This window comes from Macrotis lagotis, chromosome 6 (assembly GCF_037893015.1).
Source record: "Macrotis lagotis isolate mMagLag1 chromosome 6, bilby.v1.9.chrom.fasta, whole genome shotgun sequence".
Classification (NCBI taxonomy): Eukaryota; Metazoa; Chordata; class Mammalia; order Peramelemorphia; family Peramelidae; genus Macrotis; species Macrotis lagotis.
The window spans coordinates 206,904,212-206,923,880 of record NC_133663.1 but is presented as its reverse complement, the minus strand read 5'-3'; the positions used below and the strand labels follow the sequence as shown (position 1 = coordinate 206,923,880).

Sequence of the window (19,669 nt, the reverse complement as noted above, 5' to 3'; positions counted from 1 at the left end):
GAATGCCTCTAGCCTATCCCCATTTCATATAATGCTTGTTGATGGTTTCAGATCGATACTGCTTTTTCTTCTAAGGAATACTCCATTTATTCTGATGCTCTCAAGTGTTTTAAGTAGGAATGTGCTATATTTTGTCAAAAGCTTTTTCAGCATCTATTTATATAATCATATGATTTCTAATAGGTTTTTTATTGATATAATTAATTATACTAAATTTCCCTAATATTGAACCAACCTTACATTCCTCAGATTAATCCTACTTGGTCATAATGTATTATCTTAGTGATAACTTGTTGTAATCATTTTGCTAAGATTTTATTTATGATTTTTGCATCTGTATTCATCAGGAAGATGTTTCTATAATTTTCTTTCTCTGTTTTAACTCTTCCTGGTTTATATGTTAGCACAATATTGGTGTCATAGAAAGAGTTAGTCAGAGTTCCGTCTTCACCTAGTTTTCCAAAGAGTTTTAATATAGAATTGGAACCAATTGTTCCTTAAATGTTTGATAGAATTCATTTGTGAATCCATCTGGCCCTGGAGATTTTTTTCACAGCGAGTTCAGTAATGGCTTGTTGAATTTCTCTTTCTGAGATAGGGCTATTTAGGTATTTAATTTCTTCTTCATTTAACTTGGACAACTTACATTTTTGTAAATATTCATCCACATGAAATATCTTTTACATGAGATATTCAAGTTAGAATTTTTTAAAAATCAGCTTTATAAGTTCAGAATTAAGGTGGTTTTGCCTGATCATTTGCTTGTGGAGACATATAGAGGGATATAGTGTACTGAAAACTCAAAGTGACTGCATTGTTAATTAGTATGGCAGAAACTTGGATTAGACCAACACCTCACACCCTATACCAAGTTAAGATCGAAATGGATACGAGATTTAAGTATCAGTGTGACTGAAAAGCCAAAAAGACTAAGGTGAATGAAGAGAGTAATGTTGTCACAGAAAGCCAGCCCAAGTAAATGGAAAGTTATTGTAGCATTCTGCCCTAGTCAGAGTATGCCATGCCCTGTTAGCAGGCTTGTGAGTTCCATGGACCCCTTCTCATAACAATATTTTTTAAGTTCAAAGAAGAAAATACATGGATTACAAAAGAAAATAATTATATTGAAATGCAGTTATTAAAATATAACATTCACACCTATCAGATTGGCCAATATGACCAAAAAGGAAAAGGATCAATGCTGGAGGGGATGTGGGAAAACTGGGGCAATGATACATTGTTGCTGAAGTTGTGAACTTAATCCAACCTTTCTGGAGAGCAATTTGGAATTATGCCCAAAGGGCAATAAAACTGTGCATATGCCCTTTGACTAAGCAATACCACTACTAGGTTTGTATCCCAAAGAGATCACAAAAAAGGGTAAAAAATCCCACATGTATCAAAAGATTCATAGCAGCTCTTTTCATGGTGGCAAAGAATTGGAAATTGAGGGAATGCCCCTCAGTTGAGGAATGGCTGAACAAATTGTGGTATATGTGACAGAAAACTATTGTTCTATAAGAAATCATGAGGGGCAGGATTTCTGAAAAGCCTAGAAGGAATTACATGAACTGAAGCTGAGTGAAATGAGCAGAATCAAAAGAACTTTATACACACTAATAACAACTATGATGGACTTGTTCATTTCAACAGTTGAATAATCAAAGACAATTTTAAAAGATTTATTATGTATAATGCCATCTATATTCATAGAGGGAATTGTTTATGTTTAAATGCAGATCAAATCTTACCATCTTCAATTTTTAAAATTGTCTTATGTATTATGTTGGGGTTTTTTCCCCTCTCTAATATTTTTTCCTTCCGTTTGAATTTGATTCTTCTTTTATCATGAAATTAGTTATGAAGCTATGTTCATAATAATTATACATGTAGAGCCTATTTAGATTGCTTTCTGTCAAGTGTGGGGAGAGAGATGGGAAGGAGATTGAAAATATAAAACTCAAAATCTTGCAAAATGATTGATGAAATTGTTGCATCTTGTTGAAAAAATAAATAAAAATATTAAAAACCATGTTCACAGATCCTACAAAGAACCTCTAAACTAGTTACCCTTATCTGTTTTAACTGCTTTTCCTATAGCTTAGCAATGGGAGTGAAGCAGGAACTAGGCATGAGATATGTACTCCAGATTTCTTCTTTTTCGTTTGTTTATGTGCCACATGAAGCTACTTAGAAAATATCTTTTTTACTTGGGAAGAATCTCTTGATATATTGTTATTCTTGACTTCATTTATTAAAAAAAATCTAATGACTTTTTGCATCACTTCCCCTTTGTAGGTGGTTGAAGATTATGCTGGAAGGTGGCAGGTTCCTTTGCCACAGCTTCAGGTTCTTCAGACAGCACTTTGTTGTTTTACAACGGCCAGTGTATCATTCCCCACTGAATGTGAGCACGTACAATATGTTTTGAGTAGCCTAGCTTTGTAAGTATTATTTTCTTTCCTTACTAAAATGTTACTTTTGTCCTTGTATTATCCATATATTAGTTTATAGTTATTCCTTTCCTAAGGAAATCTATCCCCTAATCAATCTAAAACATAAAGATTTTTTTCATTTTTTAGATTTCTTGTTTTAAATACTTGTCATAATTTTTACCTACAATTCTAGTATTAAATTGTCCTTATAAGATACATAAGGATCAAATGAGATAATAATTATATAACACTTTTAGTACACTGCTTGGAAAATTGTAAGCACTATATAAATGACAGCAATTATTTATCCATGTTTCTATTTTAATGCAACTTAAATTAACTTTCTAGGAGTTTAATAGATAGAACACTGAATTTTGAGTCTGGCAGTCATGTGTAAAAAATTATACCTCAGATATTTATTAGTCATGTGATTGAACTATTCTTCCTCAGTCTTAGTTTCTTTATCTCTAAAATGGGGATGAACAAATGACACAAATGCATTTAAAACATTTTGAAAACCGTAAAGCACTATATAAAGTGCTAATTCTTGTTATTTTAATTGTTTGTAGTTATCCTCGCCCCCCCCCCCCCCAGTTGAAGCTACCAGCTAACTTTAATTGTGCTTTAGTTCCCTGGAATTTAATAATCCAGGGTGTCATAGTTATTAAAAATAATCTTTTAAGGAACATAGTACTGGACCAGAAGGTAGTCATTAAAATCCTATTAAAGAATTCTTATGATATAAGTATATAAAATCATTTATACATTATATTTGTTTCTATGCACACACAAATGTATTAATGTATTAAGGTGCACGACTATGTGATAACTTTATAATGCTATAGAATTTGGATTTTGTTTCCTTAAAAGAGAATTTTTTTTAATATCATGAACTAAATTGTCATTGAACATGGCATGATACCGCCAGCAATAACTCTGGTGTGGGTCTGGACATTAACTTAGAAGAATCAGGTCGAGTAGAAACATACCCCCACACACAAGGTTGTGATTCAAGAATCTACTAGATTTATTTTTGGAAATTCAGACTTTTTATAACAAAACCTTATCTCAGGAATGACTGGTTAAAGGAGACCTAGTTTCATAATTTCCTGGGTAAATTTACAATACTGTTTCTTAGAAATTAGAACCACCTCCAGAGCCATAGATTATCCCAGGTCCGGGTTCACTGGAGAGCCAAGAAATCCATATAATGAGCAAGTCACCAAGGATATGTGTAAATCACTCCCAGGAGCTGGCCCTCTATAGTATGAAGAACATATCATGGTGTGGAGAATAAATCATGGTATATACTAAAATATTTATTTTTAACAAATTATGGGGCAGCATGGTGGCATAGGAAATAGATTGCTGGAGTTAGGAAGACTTACGTTCAAATCCAGCCTCAGACACTGAGACCCAAAACAATTCATTTAACTCTTATTTGCCTCAATTTCCTCACCTATATAATGAGTTGGAGATGGAAATAACATCATTCCAATATTTTTGCCCAAAAGATCCCAAAATCAGATTACAAAGTGTCAGATATAACCGAAACAACTAAACAACAATAATTTACACTGATTAGCAAGTTAAAAAAATGAAAATTAATACCAACATCTTAGTTTAAAATTATACTTTCTCATGGTGTAGCAACCTATTTTATGGATGCACAGGGGTGAATCTGAAAGACCATGTGAGTATAAGGAGAAAAGAGGATGTGAGAGTGACAAAGATAATGTATGGTATGGAGTGCTGGACTGATTATAGACTCATCCTCTCCAAGCTAAATATTCACTCATACCAGAAGAATTAATATAAAGAGATTAGATTGCTTCTCTAAGTGGAAACAGTTGGAGCAAAAATACAGTTGTCAACAGAGCAGAAAAGTAATGGGAAGTTTTCAGAAATCTGGTGTACAGCACTGCATTTGCTCATCTGGGCCATCTCAACTACTTAGTACTGATAAAGCCACTTTGATTAGTGATAGGGATATGATTCTAGAGAGATGGACTGAACACTTCCATAGTGTTCTTAACAGACTGTCATCAATCAATGCAGAAGCCGTTGACCAATTACCTCAAGTTGAAGTCAATCCATCTTAGCTGAAGTTCCAACAGAAGAAAAGGTTTTGAATGCCATTGGGCTCCTTTCAAGTGGCAAAGCATTTGATGCTGATTCTATTTCAAATGATTTCTACAAGGTGGAGTTCCATTGCTCATTCAAAGATTGACTGAAATTTTCCAGATTATATGACATGAAGACATTATTCTCCAGGAATTTGAAGAAGCTTCCATTGTCCATCTCTTTAAAGATAAAGGGAAAGATTTGTGCTGGACTATCACAGGGGATATGGGGAATAAATATTACAATTCCTTTCTCTCTTAATCATTGCTGGGAAGATTCTTGTCCTTAATAGCTTGATCCTTCACTTAGAAGATTGTCACCTATCTGAGAGCCGATGTAGCTTCAGAAAGGATGTTTGCTGCCCATCAACTCTAGTAGAGATGCTAAGAGCCAAATAGAGGTCTGTAATGACCAAGAGAGAAATAGCCCTGTGGCTGTCACAGGACAATCTCTTCCTTTTTACCTTTATAGAGATGAACAAGTGGAAGAAGTGTTGACTCATGATCTTCTGTTTGTAGTTGATTGTGCACTCAATGTGGCTTCTGAAACTGAGATGCAACAAAGTCTGGATAGATTCTATGCTGGTTGTACTAATTTTGGCCTAACATTTAAGACCAAGAAAAGACAAGTACTCCATCAGCCAACACCACACCATCCATATATGAAACCATCAATTACAATAAAAGTTTGGAGTACTGTGGACAAGTTCAGTTACCTTGGCAGTGTACTTTCAGGTTGACACATACACTGCCAGACTAACTCAGTATTTGGGAGGCTCCAAAAGAAAGTGTGGAGAGAAGAGGTATTAATCTATTAGATTGACTACCAAACTGAAGGTCTACAGAGTAGTTGTGCTGACCTCATTCCTATATACCTGTGAAACATGGACGATCTACCAGAACCATGCCAGGAAATTGAATCCATGCAAATTGTCTGGGGTTCACCTTGCAAGAGAAGATAACAGACCTCAAGGTCCTTTTTCTTGAGTGATACTGTCAAGCATGCAATACTATGTTACTATAGAGATCACAACTAGGATAGGCTGGGCACATTTGTTTGAATGTCAAATGTAAAAGAGTCCATCCCCTGAACTTGTCTTTTTGAATTGTCATGCTTAACAGAAACACTGGATCCTGAGTATTCTAGAAATCTGGAACATTTCAAGGGCATTAACCCATACTTCCATTGCCCCCCAGCCCCACACATTATTTGTTGTTTGTACCTCACACCAGACTCCCTGTGTGTCTTTGGGAGTCAAGACAAGTACCAATCAGTCTGCACTACAATGAGAAACTGCTTGTGCAGTTGAGGCCTTTATAGATAAGCAGACCATCATAACTTCATGGTCCAGCAGCTCCCAGGGGAAAGGAATGTTGCTTTTGCCATCTTAATTACTCATGATTTCTCCTTCCCTGCCATTCCCATTTAGGTAGAGGTTTCTGTTTCTTCTCTCTTTGTCCTAGTTTAAAAAATATGCAGCCTTCTGTTTGGATTGTGAACTCTTTGTACTTATTTAGGTTTCCACATACAGGTTCATTTCTCTTGTAATATATCTAGTTGCTATACACTACCTCCTGCATTTGTGATATTGATTTTGGTTAAGAGTAAACTATGGCAGCAGTAGGCTATTGGACTAGTTTTGGGTTAACAAATCACAGGTTGAGGCATTCCAGGACAAGATGAGCAATAGGATTTGGGGGGGGGGGGTCGCGGTGAACTCAAGTGGTTCACCATGGAATCAGCTATTCTACTATTCGTGATCAGTTATTTGTATAACTAGTGCAGAAGTGAATGGCAAAAGGATTACAGATTATAGTATAGATGAAGAACAAGATTTAGAGTTGGAAAGGCAGGTGAATTAGAATTAATAAACATGATAGTGGTATATTTGATGGTGATGGCTAAATCAAGAGTATGATCATTTCTGTGTTAGAAATAGGAGATTAGGTCATTTTAAGGACTATCCTTAAGTACATTAAAATCTCCTAGGTGGAAGGGCAGGAATTGGGGAGGAAAGTTTTGTGAAACAGGCACTGAACTCATTTGGGAAAAAAGAGGGAGAACTATCTTGGAGGTTGGGAGATAATAGCTGCCAGAATTTTGATTGGGTGGTAAATATGGAATGAATGAACCTCAAAAAAAAGAAAGGTCACTGAAGAATTGTGTTAAGCAGAACCTGGAAATGGTAATGGGGAATAAATATTACAATTCCTTTTGAAAAAATGTCATAAAAAATTTGGCATAGTTCTTTTTTTTTTTTAAGGTTTTTGCAAGGCAAATGGGGTTAAGTGGCTTGCCCAAGGTCACACAGATTAGGTAATTATTAAGTGTCTGAGACTGGATTTGAACTCGGGTACTCCCCAAAAAATATTTTATTGAATGATAAACTTTTTGTACCATCCATTTCCCATAGAATTGATAAACTTATTAAATTTTATTAAGATTTATTGCATGTAAGGGACAGCTAGGTTGGGCAATGGATAGAGCACTGGCCCTGGAGCCAGGAGTACCTGGGTTCAAATCCGGTCTCAGACACTTAATAATTATCTAGCTGTGTGGCCTTGGGCAAGCCACTTAACCCCATTTGCCTTGCCAAAAAAAACACCTAAAAAAAAGATTTATTGCATGTAGAATTATTTATTCAAATCAATGATGTCAGAGCTCAGAGGCTGCATGCACTTGACTAAACTTTTAAAATCTCATTTTATCTTTAACAAAGGTCAACTAGTCTCCACACTACTTCTGTTCACTATTATATTCTTATTATTATATTATTCAGTATTGTCCAAGGTTACTCATTTCCATTTTATATGACTTTTTGATTATGCAATTTTTTGGTTTGACTTTAGCTCTGTAGCTTCCACAGTTGGTCTTTTTGAACAGTCTTATATTTCTTACATTACAACATGACCCAGCTAGGTGACATGATGGATAGAGCACCAGCCCTGAGGTCAGGAGGACCTGAGTTCAATTTCAGCCTCAGACACTTGATACTTATTAGCTGTGTGTGGGCAAGTCACTTAAACCCATTAGCTCACCCAAAACCCCACAGTAATTCTTCAAATTTTAAAGGTTTTTTGCCCTCCTTACCTCTTCCAGTCAATAAAGAAATGCTTTGTCCTCTTGGCTTTCATTTTATCAATGACTTCCTGAGACCTCAATCAACTAATTAATGAATATTTGTTAAGTATCTACTATGTGCTGGACATACAAAGAATGAGACTGTCCTCCTCAGGAATATGAAGAAACCAAAAGCATGTATAAGTATATACAAATAAGTGTTAATAAGAACAAATACAAAGAAACAGGAAATAGTTAACATACAAGGTTTTAGGGGGCCAGAGTAGTAATAGTTTTTTAGTTTTGCTTTTGTTTCTTTGCTGAGGGGACCAGGAGAGGCAATACTGCATTTATATGTGTGTGTGTGTGTGTATATACACACACACACACACACACACACACACACACACATATATATATTCTATGAGGAGGGGATAAAAAAATCAATGCATTTGTCATCTTGTGGATGCAAAGGCTTGGAGTTGAGAGATGGAATGCTATATGTGAAAGAAGAGAAGGCTAGTACAAGAAGGGGAATAGTATATGATGAATCTGCAAGAGTAGGTTGAATAATTTAGAGGTTTTGAAAGTTAAATTGAGGGGGCAGCTAGGTGGTGCAATGGATAGAACTCTGGCCCTAGAGACAGAAGAATCTGACTTAATATCTTTCCTCAAACACCTAGTAGCTGTGTGACTCCGGACAAGTCACTTTAATTGGGAATTTATATTTTAATCTAGATGCATTGAGAAGTCACTGGGATTTATTAAATGAGTAACACCATCTGACCTTTAGGAATGTTATTTTGGCAGCTATATAGGAAGAGTGGGGAAAAGTTAGTAATGGTGTCCTATTAGGAGGCCATTACAAGAGGTAATAAGGGTCTAAACTACAATAGTGATTGGGTAAACGAAGAGAATAGATACAATAGAGCTGTTGTAAAGATAAAAATGTTAAGTTTTAACAACTAATTAGATACTTGGAAAGAGGCAGAGTGAGGGTAAACATTAATGGTCATCTTATGAATCTGAGATTAGAAAAATGGTGGTACCTTTGACAGAAGTTGGAGAGTTTGGAAGAGAGCTAGGTTTTGAAGAGAAAATGATAAAATGTTTAATGGACATGTTGAATTTTAAAGGTCTTCAAGTCATGGTTGGTGATGTGGGTGATGTGATATATTAGTATAGAGAAGAGATATTAGGGTTATAAAGAGATATTAGGGTTTATAAATAGACTTTAAATCATCTGAATAGAGATGACAAATTAACCCATGGGAAGTGAAGAAGAAAGGTCTCATGACATCCAAATAGAAAGGATGTCACAAAGATGAAGAACCAGCAAAGATTAAGGTTTGGACAATTAGAGAATCAGAATAGAAACAATGTCATGAAAACTGGGATGGACTGGGGTGGGGAGGAGATAGTGTCCAGGGGAAGAAAGTTGTCAATAGTGTAGTATTGTCAAGTATAGCAAGAGGAGGAATGAGAAAGATTCATTGATTTAAGAGATCCGTGAGGCAGAACTAAGAGAACTAGAGAAGTTGCCTAAGCTCTTGCCAGTTTCCCTAGGAAACATTAAATCAAGCCCCTAAAAGAATTCTTGAATGATAAAATCCACAAGGAGACAGAGTGAAACAATTTTCCAACCCAACAAAACTTGGATGGACTTGGGAAAAGGTTTGTCTCACTGGGGTGAAAGGGGAGTGGAGCCCAGTGCAGGCTACATCTGGGCAAGCCACTGGGAGACTCTTAGTTGCAGCACAAATCAGCAACTGAGGCCTGTCTGGCTTAGCAGGCCAGCTGCAAGATCTCTAACCCCAGTGTAGAATGCAAGTTGCCAGCCTCCAAACTCTAGGCATAACAAACAAAACTAGGCCAAGTCACCCTAGTGTAATAGGCAAGCAGCCAGCACCTCAGACCCCAGAGCAAAAAGTCAGTGATCAAGTCATTAAACTTGAGCACAGGAAACTTGGGCTGGTACTCCCTGCACTCATGGGAGCAAGGCTCAACTTAAAAAAATGAGCAACAAACAGAAAAAAGCCCAGACCACAGAAACCTACTATGGCATCAGAGAAGATCCAAATACAACTTTAAAGAGGATAACATTGCCAAAATGCCTACATGTGAAGCCTCAAAGGAGAATATGAATTAGTTTCAAGCACCTAAAAGCCTTTTTTTTGAAAGCTCTCATAAAAGGATTTTAAAAATCAAATAAGGCAGAATGTAGAAGAAAATTAGGAAAACAAATGAGAGGTATGCAAGAGAGACTTAACAGCTTGGGAAAAGGATAAAAATTGAAAAACAGTTCCTTAAAAAATACAGTTGGTCAATTGGGGGAAATCTTCATATATTTCTTAATATATATATATATATATATATATATATATAAATATTTCTTAAAATACAGAAATGGCCAAAAAGAAAAGGAGGTACAAAAGATAATGGAAGAAAATAATTACTTAAAATTTAGAACTGGCCAAGTAGAAGCTAATAACCTTATGAGAGAGAGAGAGACATCATGAATCAAGCAAAGGGGCAGCTAGGTGGCACAGTAGATAGAGCATAGATAGAGCACTGGAGTCAGGAGGGCCTGAGTTCAAATCCAGCCTCAGACACTTAATAATTACCTAGCTGTGTGACTTTGGGTGTGTCATTTAATCCCATTGCCCTGCAAAAAAAAAAGAAAAAGAAAAAAAGAAAAAATAGAAATAAAAAATACCTCATTGGAAAAACTACTTACCTGGAAAATAGATGTAGGAGAGAATTTAGGAATTATTGGACTACCTGAAAGCTATGAGCAGTATCATTCAAGAAATCATCAAGGAAAATTGCTGCAACACCAGAAGGTGAAATAGTTTGTGAAAGAATCTACTGGTCACTTCCTAAAAGAGATCCCAAAATTACAGAACTAAGAGGTCAAGGAGAAATACTACAAGAAGGAAACAATTCAATTATCAAAGAGCCCCAGTCACTGTTTCACAGGACTTAGCAGCTTCTACATTAAAAGATCACAGGGTCAAGAATATGATATTCCATAAGACAGAAATGCTTAGATTACAATTACAATCAAGAATCAATTCCAGGCAACTAGGTGACAAAGTGGATATAGCATCGGCCCTAGAGTCAGGAGGACCTGAGTTCAAATGTGACCTCAGACACTTAATAATTACCTAGCTGTGTGGCCTTGGGGAAGCCACTTAACCCCACTGCCTTGCAAAAACTTAAAAAAAAAAAAAAAAAAAGAAAAGAAATAGAGTGGTGGATCAGTGGAATAGACTAGATACAATAGCAGGAAATGATTATAGTAATCTGCTTATTCCATCCCTTCTCATTTTTCTCTAGGGTAAACTAGATTTCTGTACCCTAATAAGTGTGTATGTTATTTCTTCTCTGAGCCATTTCTGATGAGATTGAAGGCTCACTCATTCCCCTTGCCTTTCCCCATTCCAATTGATTGAGAAAGCTTTTTCTTGATTTTTATATGGAAATTTCTTAGCTCCTTCTTCCTCTCCTTTCTCTTCCTCCCAGTACTTCCCTTTATCACTCATTGACTCCATCTTTTTGTGATATTCTACCATTCTATTTCACTCCTTCCTGTGCCCTGTCTATATATACTCCTAACAGCTCTTATAAATGAGAAAGTTCATATGAGTTATCAATATCTTTTTCCTATGCAGGAATACAAACAGTTCATTATCATGGTTCACCAGAGTCCTGTAATTGAAGATTAAACTTTCTGGTTATTTCAGTAAGAAAGTTTGAAAGTCCCCTGTTTCTTTGAAAGTTCATCTTTTCCCCTGAAAGCGGATGTTCAGTTTTTCTGGGTAGTTGATTCTAAGATTTTTTGCTTTCCAGAATATCATATTCCAATCCCTACAAGCCCTCCATGTAGATGCTGCCAGGTCCTGTGTAACTATGGAGCCCTGGTAGTTGAATTGTTTGTTTCTGGCAGCTTTTAGAATTTTCTCTTTGACTTGGAAGTTTTGGAATTTGGCTATAATATTCCTGGAAGTTTTTCTTTTGGGATATCATTCAGGAGATGATTGCTGAATTCTCTCAATTTCTATTTTACCTTCTGCTTCTAGGATCTCAGGGCAATTTTGCTGTATTTCTTTTCTTTTTTGGGGGGGCTGTATTATTTCTTGAAAAATGAAGTCTAGACTCTTTCCCTGGTCATGACATTCAGGTAGCCCAATAATTTTTAAATTATTTCTTTTGGACCTATTTTCTAAGTCAGTTGTTTTTCCAATGAGATATTTCACATTTTCTTCTAATTTTTGGCTTTTTTGGAAGAGTTTTATTTCTTCCTGATTTCTCACAAAGTCATCATCTTCCTTTAGTTCCATTCTGCATTTGAAGGAGTTATTTTCTTCAGAGAACTTTTATCTCCTTTTCCAGCTGGCCAGTTCTGCTATTTAGGGCAGTCTTCTCCTCATTTGCCTTTTGTTTCACTCTTTCCATTTGGCGCAAACTAGTTTTTAACATATTATTTTCTTCAGTATTATTTTGTATTTTTTTCACCAAGCTGCTGGTTTGGTTTTCATGATTTTTCAGCATCTCTCTCATTTCTCCTCCCAGTTTTTCCTCCCCCTCCCTTAATTTCTTTTCAAAGTCTTTTTTTGAGCTCATCCATAGTCTGAGCCCATTTTCTATTTCTCTTGAAGGTTTTGGATATGGAAGCTTCCTCATCTTGAGTATGTGTTTTGATCTTTCATGGGACTAAACTAATTTTCTATGGTCAGATTCTTCTTTTTCTGTTGTTTACTCATTTCCTCAGCCCAAGACTAATTTACAGCACTTCTGAGGCTTTGGGGGCTTTTGGGGGGGGGTTGGGACACCCCACTGGGACCTTTACTCTTCCAAGGTCTTATGCTCTCTTATCTGTGCTTTGATATATAGATGACCATATCATTCCCCTCTGCCCTGGAGTTGTGAGGAGGATCCCTGCTGTTTTAGTATGGAAGCCCAAGCTGCAACCTGGATCTGAGTGTGGGTAAACAGCAGAGACCTACCCCAGGGAGAGCAGAGAGATTTCTGCAGTCTCCCCTGACCCCCTTATCATCTATGAACTGTCTTCTGGAGGTGCAAGCTGGTTTCCCCCTCCATTCTTGCTTCAGGTGCTGTGGCCAGTGCTTCTCATTCCACACTCATTCTGGTGTAGCAGAATTCTCTCACTACCCCTTCAAGTTGTTCCCTGTGATCTTTGGTCTGGGCTGGGCTGGACTGCCCTGTGCCTGGTCCTGATGAAACACACCTTTCCCATGGAGCTTCTTAGTTATCTTGGACTGGGAAAATGTATCACTCAGCCTTTCTGTGGGTTCTGCCCCCTCTAAATTTTGGCTAGAGTCATAATTTGGCTTTTGGAGTTTTGGGGGAAGGAGTTCCCAGGAAATGCTGCCTTCTCATCTTGGCTCCACCCTCAGAAAACAAAACTCTTTGCAGATGATATAATAGTATACCTAGAGAATTCTAGAGAATCAGCTTTAAAAAAACTCCTTAAAACAAGTAACAACTTTAGTAAAATTTGCAAGGTATAAAAGAAACATAAATATCAGTATTTCTGTATATTATCAAGCCCAGAAGCAAAAGTTAGAAAGAAAAATTCTATTTAAAATGTCAGGAATAAATTTTCACTTTCCATTTATCCCCCCTGGTTTTCCCCCAGATTTTCAGCATGGGAGTTCACCTCTTATTTTACAGAAAAAATTGAGCTCATTCACCATGGAACTCTTTCATCTTCCCTCTCCATCTCAAAGTCTTTTGATATCATTCCCTACTCTCATCTTAGAGTTGTTCCTTTTTCTTGACAAAGTCAAATAAAATATTTGGAATTCTACTTGCCAAGGCAAACCCAAGAACTATATGAATACAATTACAAAATATTTTTCATATAAAATCAAATCCAAACAATTGGGAAAATGTCAATTGTTCATGGGTAGGCCAATGAATAAAACTGAGCATTCTACCTAAATTAATCTATTTATCCAGTGCCATTCTGTTCAAACTACCAAAAAAAAATACAAAAATATTTACAGCAACTCTCTTTGTGATGGCAAAGAACTGGAAATTGAGAGGATGTCCTTCTGACTAAACAAGTAATGGAAAACCATTGTTCTGTAAGAAATGATGAGTAAGTGGATTTCAGAAAAAACTTGGAACGACTTACATGAACTTAAGTTGAGTGATGTTGACCAGAATAGCAACACTGTGTGATGATCAACTATGATAGACTTAGCACTTCTCAGCCATACAGTGATGAAAGACAGTTCAAAAAGATTTATGATTGAAAATGCCATTCATATTCAGAGAAAGAACTATGCAGTTTGGAATGCTGATTAAAACACACTATTTTCACTTTTTTTTTATTTGTTTTTTCTTATAGTTTTTTTTCCTTTTCTGATTCTTTTACAACATGACTAATATGGAAATTTGTTCAATATACTTTTACATGTATAGCCTATATCAAATTGCTTGCTGTCTTGGGAGGGAAGGGAAGAAGGGAGAGCATTTTAGAACTCAATATTTTACAAAAATGAATGTTGAAAACTCTTTACATGTGATTGTAATGCATACTATTAAAAGTGAAAATTTTTTTTAAAAAAGTCATTGATAACTTTGGAAAGAGCAGTTTCATTGGAGGAATGAAGCCAAATTATAAATCAGTGAGAAATAAAGAGAGGAAGTTAGGAGTACCAACAAGAATAGTTAAATATTCCTTTTTTTAATATCATTTTATTTATTTATTTATCTTGAGTTTTATAATTCCCCCCCCCCCCCGATCTCGCTTCTCTCCCCTCACCTCCCACAGAAGGCAGTCTATTAGTTTTTACATTGTTTCCATGCTATACTTTGATCTAAGTTGAATGTGATGAGAGATATATCCTTAAGGGGAAAAAAAAGAAGTATAAGAGATAGCAAAAACACATAATAATATAACTTTCTTTTTTTAATTAAAGATAATAGTCTTTGGTGTTTCTTCAAACTCCACAATTCTTTCTCTGGATACAGATGATATTCTCCATGGCAGATATCCCCAAATTGTACCTGATTGTTGCACTGATGGAATGATCAAGGTTGATCATCAGTACCCCCATGTTGCTATTAGGGTGTACAGTGTCCCTCTGGTTCTGCTCATCTCTGTCAACATCAGTTCATGCAAATCTAGGCAAGAATAGTTAACTGTTTCTAATAATTTGCCTGAGGAAAGTAGATAGGAGAAGCTTAGAACTATAATCATGGAGATGATACTTGTTCAATTCATAGGAGGAGGTTGGGAGAGAGGAATGAGAGGTTAGTCTTATAATATGGGAGGAAATAAGACCATGGACAAATGTAGACTTGGTCAAGAAAAAGGAATAACTCTAAGATGAGAGTAGGGGATGATATCAAAAGATTTTGAGGTGGAGAGGGAAGATGGAGTTCCATGGTGAATGAGCTCAATTTTTTCTGTAAAATAAGAGGTGAACTGCCATGCTGAAAGTCTGGGGAAAACCAAGGGGATAAATAGAAAGCTTGAGTGGAGAAATGAACATTTTAAAATAATCTCTTTAGCATGCCTCCTAAGAAATGACAAATATTTTCATCTTGTTTGAACAGCAATGGAAAGATTCTTTAATTTATTACTCTTCAGTTTTCATAAAGAGCTAATAAAACTTGAAGAGCCAGGGTTTCCAGTAGTTGTTGGCTATAAGGATCTCCTTGATCATAATGAGAATGAGGACTGGGGTTGGGGGATGGCCAGGTGGGTACTGGATTCCATGTGCCTGAAGAGGGAAGAAAGGGAAATTTGTCTAAATTTAAAGGCCTTACTTTAGTTAGTACCAATTGGTTAGTAAATTTTATAGACCATTTTGGCTTATGGGTGGTATAGTGGATATTATAGGTATAGTTAGGAAGACTTCAGTTCGAAGTGTGCCTCAAACATATCATATTTTCATTCATAAGGCCACCACCCTAGTTCATGTTCAGATGTCTAAATCAGTGGTGTCAAACTCAAATAGCAATAAATGATTTCCACTAAATGGTGTATAAAGATCGTTGTGGATTGAGTATTAATTTAGAAAATCATATTTGATTTCTCTGCTCTAGACTAAATGAATCAAACTGGACATCTGCAAACCTTTCAGGTTAAAATGTAATTGTTTAGCAAAATAGATACAATATGTCAAAAATTATGTCAATTTGTGGTTTTATCAGTTATTAGGTTGCAAATAAAGGATTTGACACACTTATTAGACTGTAATAAACTTGTTTTTTTAATAGCTTTCAGTTGACCTCTCCTTGCTTCTTACTATACACATAATTAATTGCATAAGTCTTCTTCTCAAGGCACAGATAGGACTTAAGTCATCCTCCTGTTTAAAACCTTTTGTAACACCTTATTGGTTCTAGGATAAAATGCAAACTCCTAATCCTTTCCAACCTCATTTTAAGCTATAGTTGACCCTCAATATTCAAAGGGATTAGTGGCATAGAACCCTTATAAATGTGAAAAACCACTGTAGTTCCCAACAAATTTTTATTTTTAATAATTCTAATCATATTTCACCCCCCAAAAAAAGTCAAACAACACATTGCACATAAAAATTGCAATTTCTACATGAGAGAGATTAGCATCTCATATACCATGCAGAGTCTATGTAGTAGTTAGTATAGTTGCAACAAATGCTTTGTGGACTTCCACAAAAATTCAAGATAGAACAAACACTATGGTCGAAAATTTCATGACTGAGTCTGGATACTACTAGTTCTTTAGAACACTGCAACTTGTAACAAGATTTAGCTATTAACATAAATTTGTTTATTTATGATAGTAAATGATAATATAGATTAATAATATGCAGTATTGTTGGGGCAGCTAAGTCATGCAGTGGCTAGAGCACTAACCTTAGAAGAAGGAGGATCTGAGTTCAAATCCAACCTCAGACACTTGATAATTGCCTAACTGTGTGACCTTGGGCAAAAAAAAGTCATTTAAACAAATAAAAATTTAAGAAATTAAAAAAATTTTTTAAAATATTATGTAATGCTTGTGCATTCACTACTTATTAAAAGTTTTTTAATATGTGAATCATCTGGGACTTCTCAGCAGTATATCACCAATCTCCAAAATGTTCATTTAATTATTAATGGCCAACCAAAAATAACCAAAACTATGGATTTTGAGGGACTGCACAAACAATATATTTTAGTCCATCTGTATTACTTCCCCCAAACTGACAGAGTGGTACTCCTCTTCCCTACTCCATTATTTGCATCCATCTTTCTCAGAATATTTTATCTATGGTCCTTGTCCTCTCAGATTCTCATCTTCAAATTCTGCTTATGCCATTTCTTCTATGAAGCCTTTCCTAGGTTTTGTGTGTGTGTGTGTGTGTGTGTGTGTGTGTGTGTTTGGGGTGGGGGTCTGTGTGTCTCTGTGTATGTGAATGTATAACTGAGTACAATAGTACAGATGATGAAACTAAACCAGATTAAAATGTTAATTGCAAAATAATTAAAATAAAATTTAAAATATGGATAACATTACATTTTATAACTAAGTCAGTATGCAGCCTTCAGAAATCCTTATGTATGTGTCAGTGACCTTCATTTCTGAATATATTACTTGAAGGTAAAGACTATTGAATTTTTGTCTTTTGTATTCTTATCATCTAGAGTAATGCTATTATTAATTGAGCTCAATTGTATTCATTGTGAATATAAGCTAGCTGAGGGCAGGAAATATTTGTCTTTTCCTTTTGTGTGTACATATATATAGCACAATATCTTGCATCTAATAGGTACTTAACAATAAATGCTAGTTGAATTGGATTACAGGGTATTGTGCTAAATATTGAGAAATATTAAAAAGTTAAGAATAGAAGTTCCTGTCTTCAAGTAGTTTTTCTTCTGGGAAAGTATTTCTTGGAAACTAATAAGAAGTGTAAGGTAAGTGGAGGTGGGAGAGATTTAGGAGAATAGGAAAGAAGAACATAACACCCCAACTTGACTAGAAGCTAAGAAGCAGAAGCAAGGGGACAAAGACAGCCTGTATAAAGCTAAAGAGGCAAGAAATGAAATGCAATATTCTAGAAAGAATCTTCACAACCAGGAGTCTCATATATGAGATGTCATAAAAGTCTCATTTCTAAAATATTTAGAGAATTGCATCAAATTTATAAGAAGAGTGTGGAAGGATTGGGACATCGATGCATTGCTGGTGGAGTTGTGAACAGAGCCAATCCTTCTGGAGAGCAATGTGGTACTATGCGCCAAGAGTAATAAAGCTTTTCATATCCTTTGACCTAGCTTCCAATTCTAGGACTATATCCAGAAGAAATTGTAAAAAATGGGAAAAGTCCTACAAGTTCCAGAATAGCTCTTTTTGTAGCTGCAAAAGAATTGGAAATTGAGGGGATGCCCATCAATTGGAGAATGGCTAAACAAGCTATGGTGCATGATTACCATGGAATATTATTGTTCTATAAGAAACCATAAGTGGTCGGACTCCAGAGAAGCATGGACTTACAGGATTTGATGCTGAGTGATGGGAGTAGAGTCAAGAGAACAATCAAGAGCATTGAGATGAACAACCTTAATGGAAGCAATTCCTCTCAACAGTTCAGAGAGCTAGGACAACTGTGTTAGGTGATAATGGTCTATGCTATCCCCAACCAGAAGAAGAAAAACAAAACAAAACAAAACAAGACCCACAGAAGAAAAAAACTCCCTACCGAATCTGATGGAACACTTTATAAAAATTCTCTTATGTATCGTTTTCCCTTAATCCTAATTCCTCATACCAGGGATTACTGATTTGTAAATATGTTTAACAAAATATGCATGTAAAATGCTAAAATACTAATCTGACTGTTCCCTACTGAGGGAGGGGAAGGGGGTGGGAAGGAAGGGTGGAGGGAAATTTTGTAACTTGGAAATATGCATGTACAAATGGATGAAAATTTAAATAAAAACTTTAAAAAAAACAACAGAAAGGCAGTTTTTTAGAGAGTGCATCATACTTTGTTTGGAATGGAGGCTAAAGCCAGATAGAATAGGACATTAAATGCCAAGTTGATGAATTTGTATTTTATCAGAGGCATTATATGGAGCTACCAAAAATTTTTTAAGATCTAAAGAGTTTGGATGACCTTTTCTTGGAAATGCTATAGAGGCTACTTGATTAGGTATGAGTTGATCTAGATTGCCTCTGAAGCCCTTTGTAATTCTGTGAAGTGTGATACAAATAAAGAGAATGGTATTCTGATCCCACAAAGATTGTAGTAGTTGCTGTACTGGATCCATTCAGTTGTTAAATTTTCATTGTAAGTAATTACACTTAGACTTGATTTGTTTTGTTGATTCTTTGAGACCACTGGAATCAAACTCAACTAAAAATGATCATATTTTCACTTACTTATTTTGCTAAACATTTGTCAGCTACATTTTAATCTGGTTCAGGTTATATACAATCCCTAAGTTTTTTATGAAAAATGTTAATAATGCAGCTGAAACTTAAAAAGTATGTACAACTTACGTGTTTATTTTTGGATCAATGATTGTTAAATTAAGCACTTACCCTTTATTGTTTGCAATTATTCACTTGCTGACATGAACAAATCTAGGCCTAAAATAGTGAGCTGTGTTAGAAAAGAAAGAAAAAATGTGAAAATTAAAATTCCTGTAAGAATGCTTATGAGTGGTTTTAAATATTCTGTAAATATAAAGGAAATGTTTAAAATCATGATTCGACTCACATTTTGTTTTGTTTTCCAAACTTTACTTGCAATAAGAAATAGGTGGGCAGTACAAATTCATTGTGATGACTTTACATACATGATTCTATCTTTGAAGTATTATATGGCCCTAAGATTTATCCATACTACCTAGATGTTTTTCCAAAATGAGAGAAGAAATTTTATTCACAGTACAAGAGATATCTAAGTGATAGATTTGGCTTTCTCTATTACTGTTTTTGTGACAGTGGATGTGGTTCTGGGCTTAGGATTTTTATGTGATTTGAGTTTCCTGGAGCTTTTTATTTCTGGAAGTATCAGGTCAAATCAGCAAAC

The 19,669-nt window shown here is 35.5% G+C and overlaps 1 protein-coding gene across 1 annotated transcript in view; it reads left to right on the top strand.

Moving 5' to 3' along the window:
• Positions 1-19,669, top strand: part of ZNF654 (zinc finger protein 654) — a 92,875-nt gene that overhangs the window by 32,321 nt on the left and 40,885 nt on the right. The window contains exon 2 of the mRNA XM_074192272.1: positions 2,299-2,444. Within this exon, the coding sequence (XP_074048373.1) occupies positions 2,299-2,444 (146 nt within the window). The remainder of the gene's footprint in view (positions 1-2,298; positions 2,445-19,669) is intronic.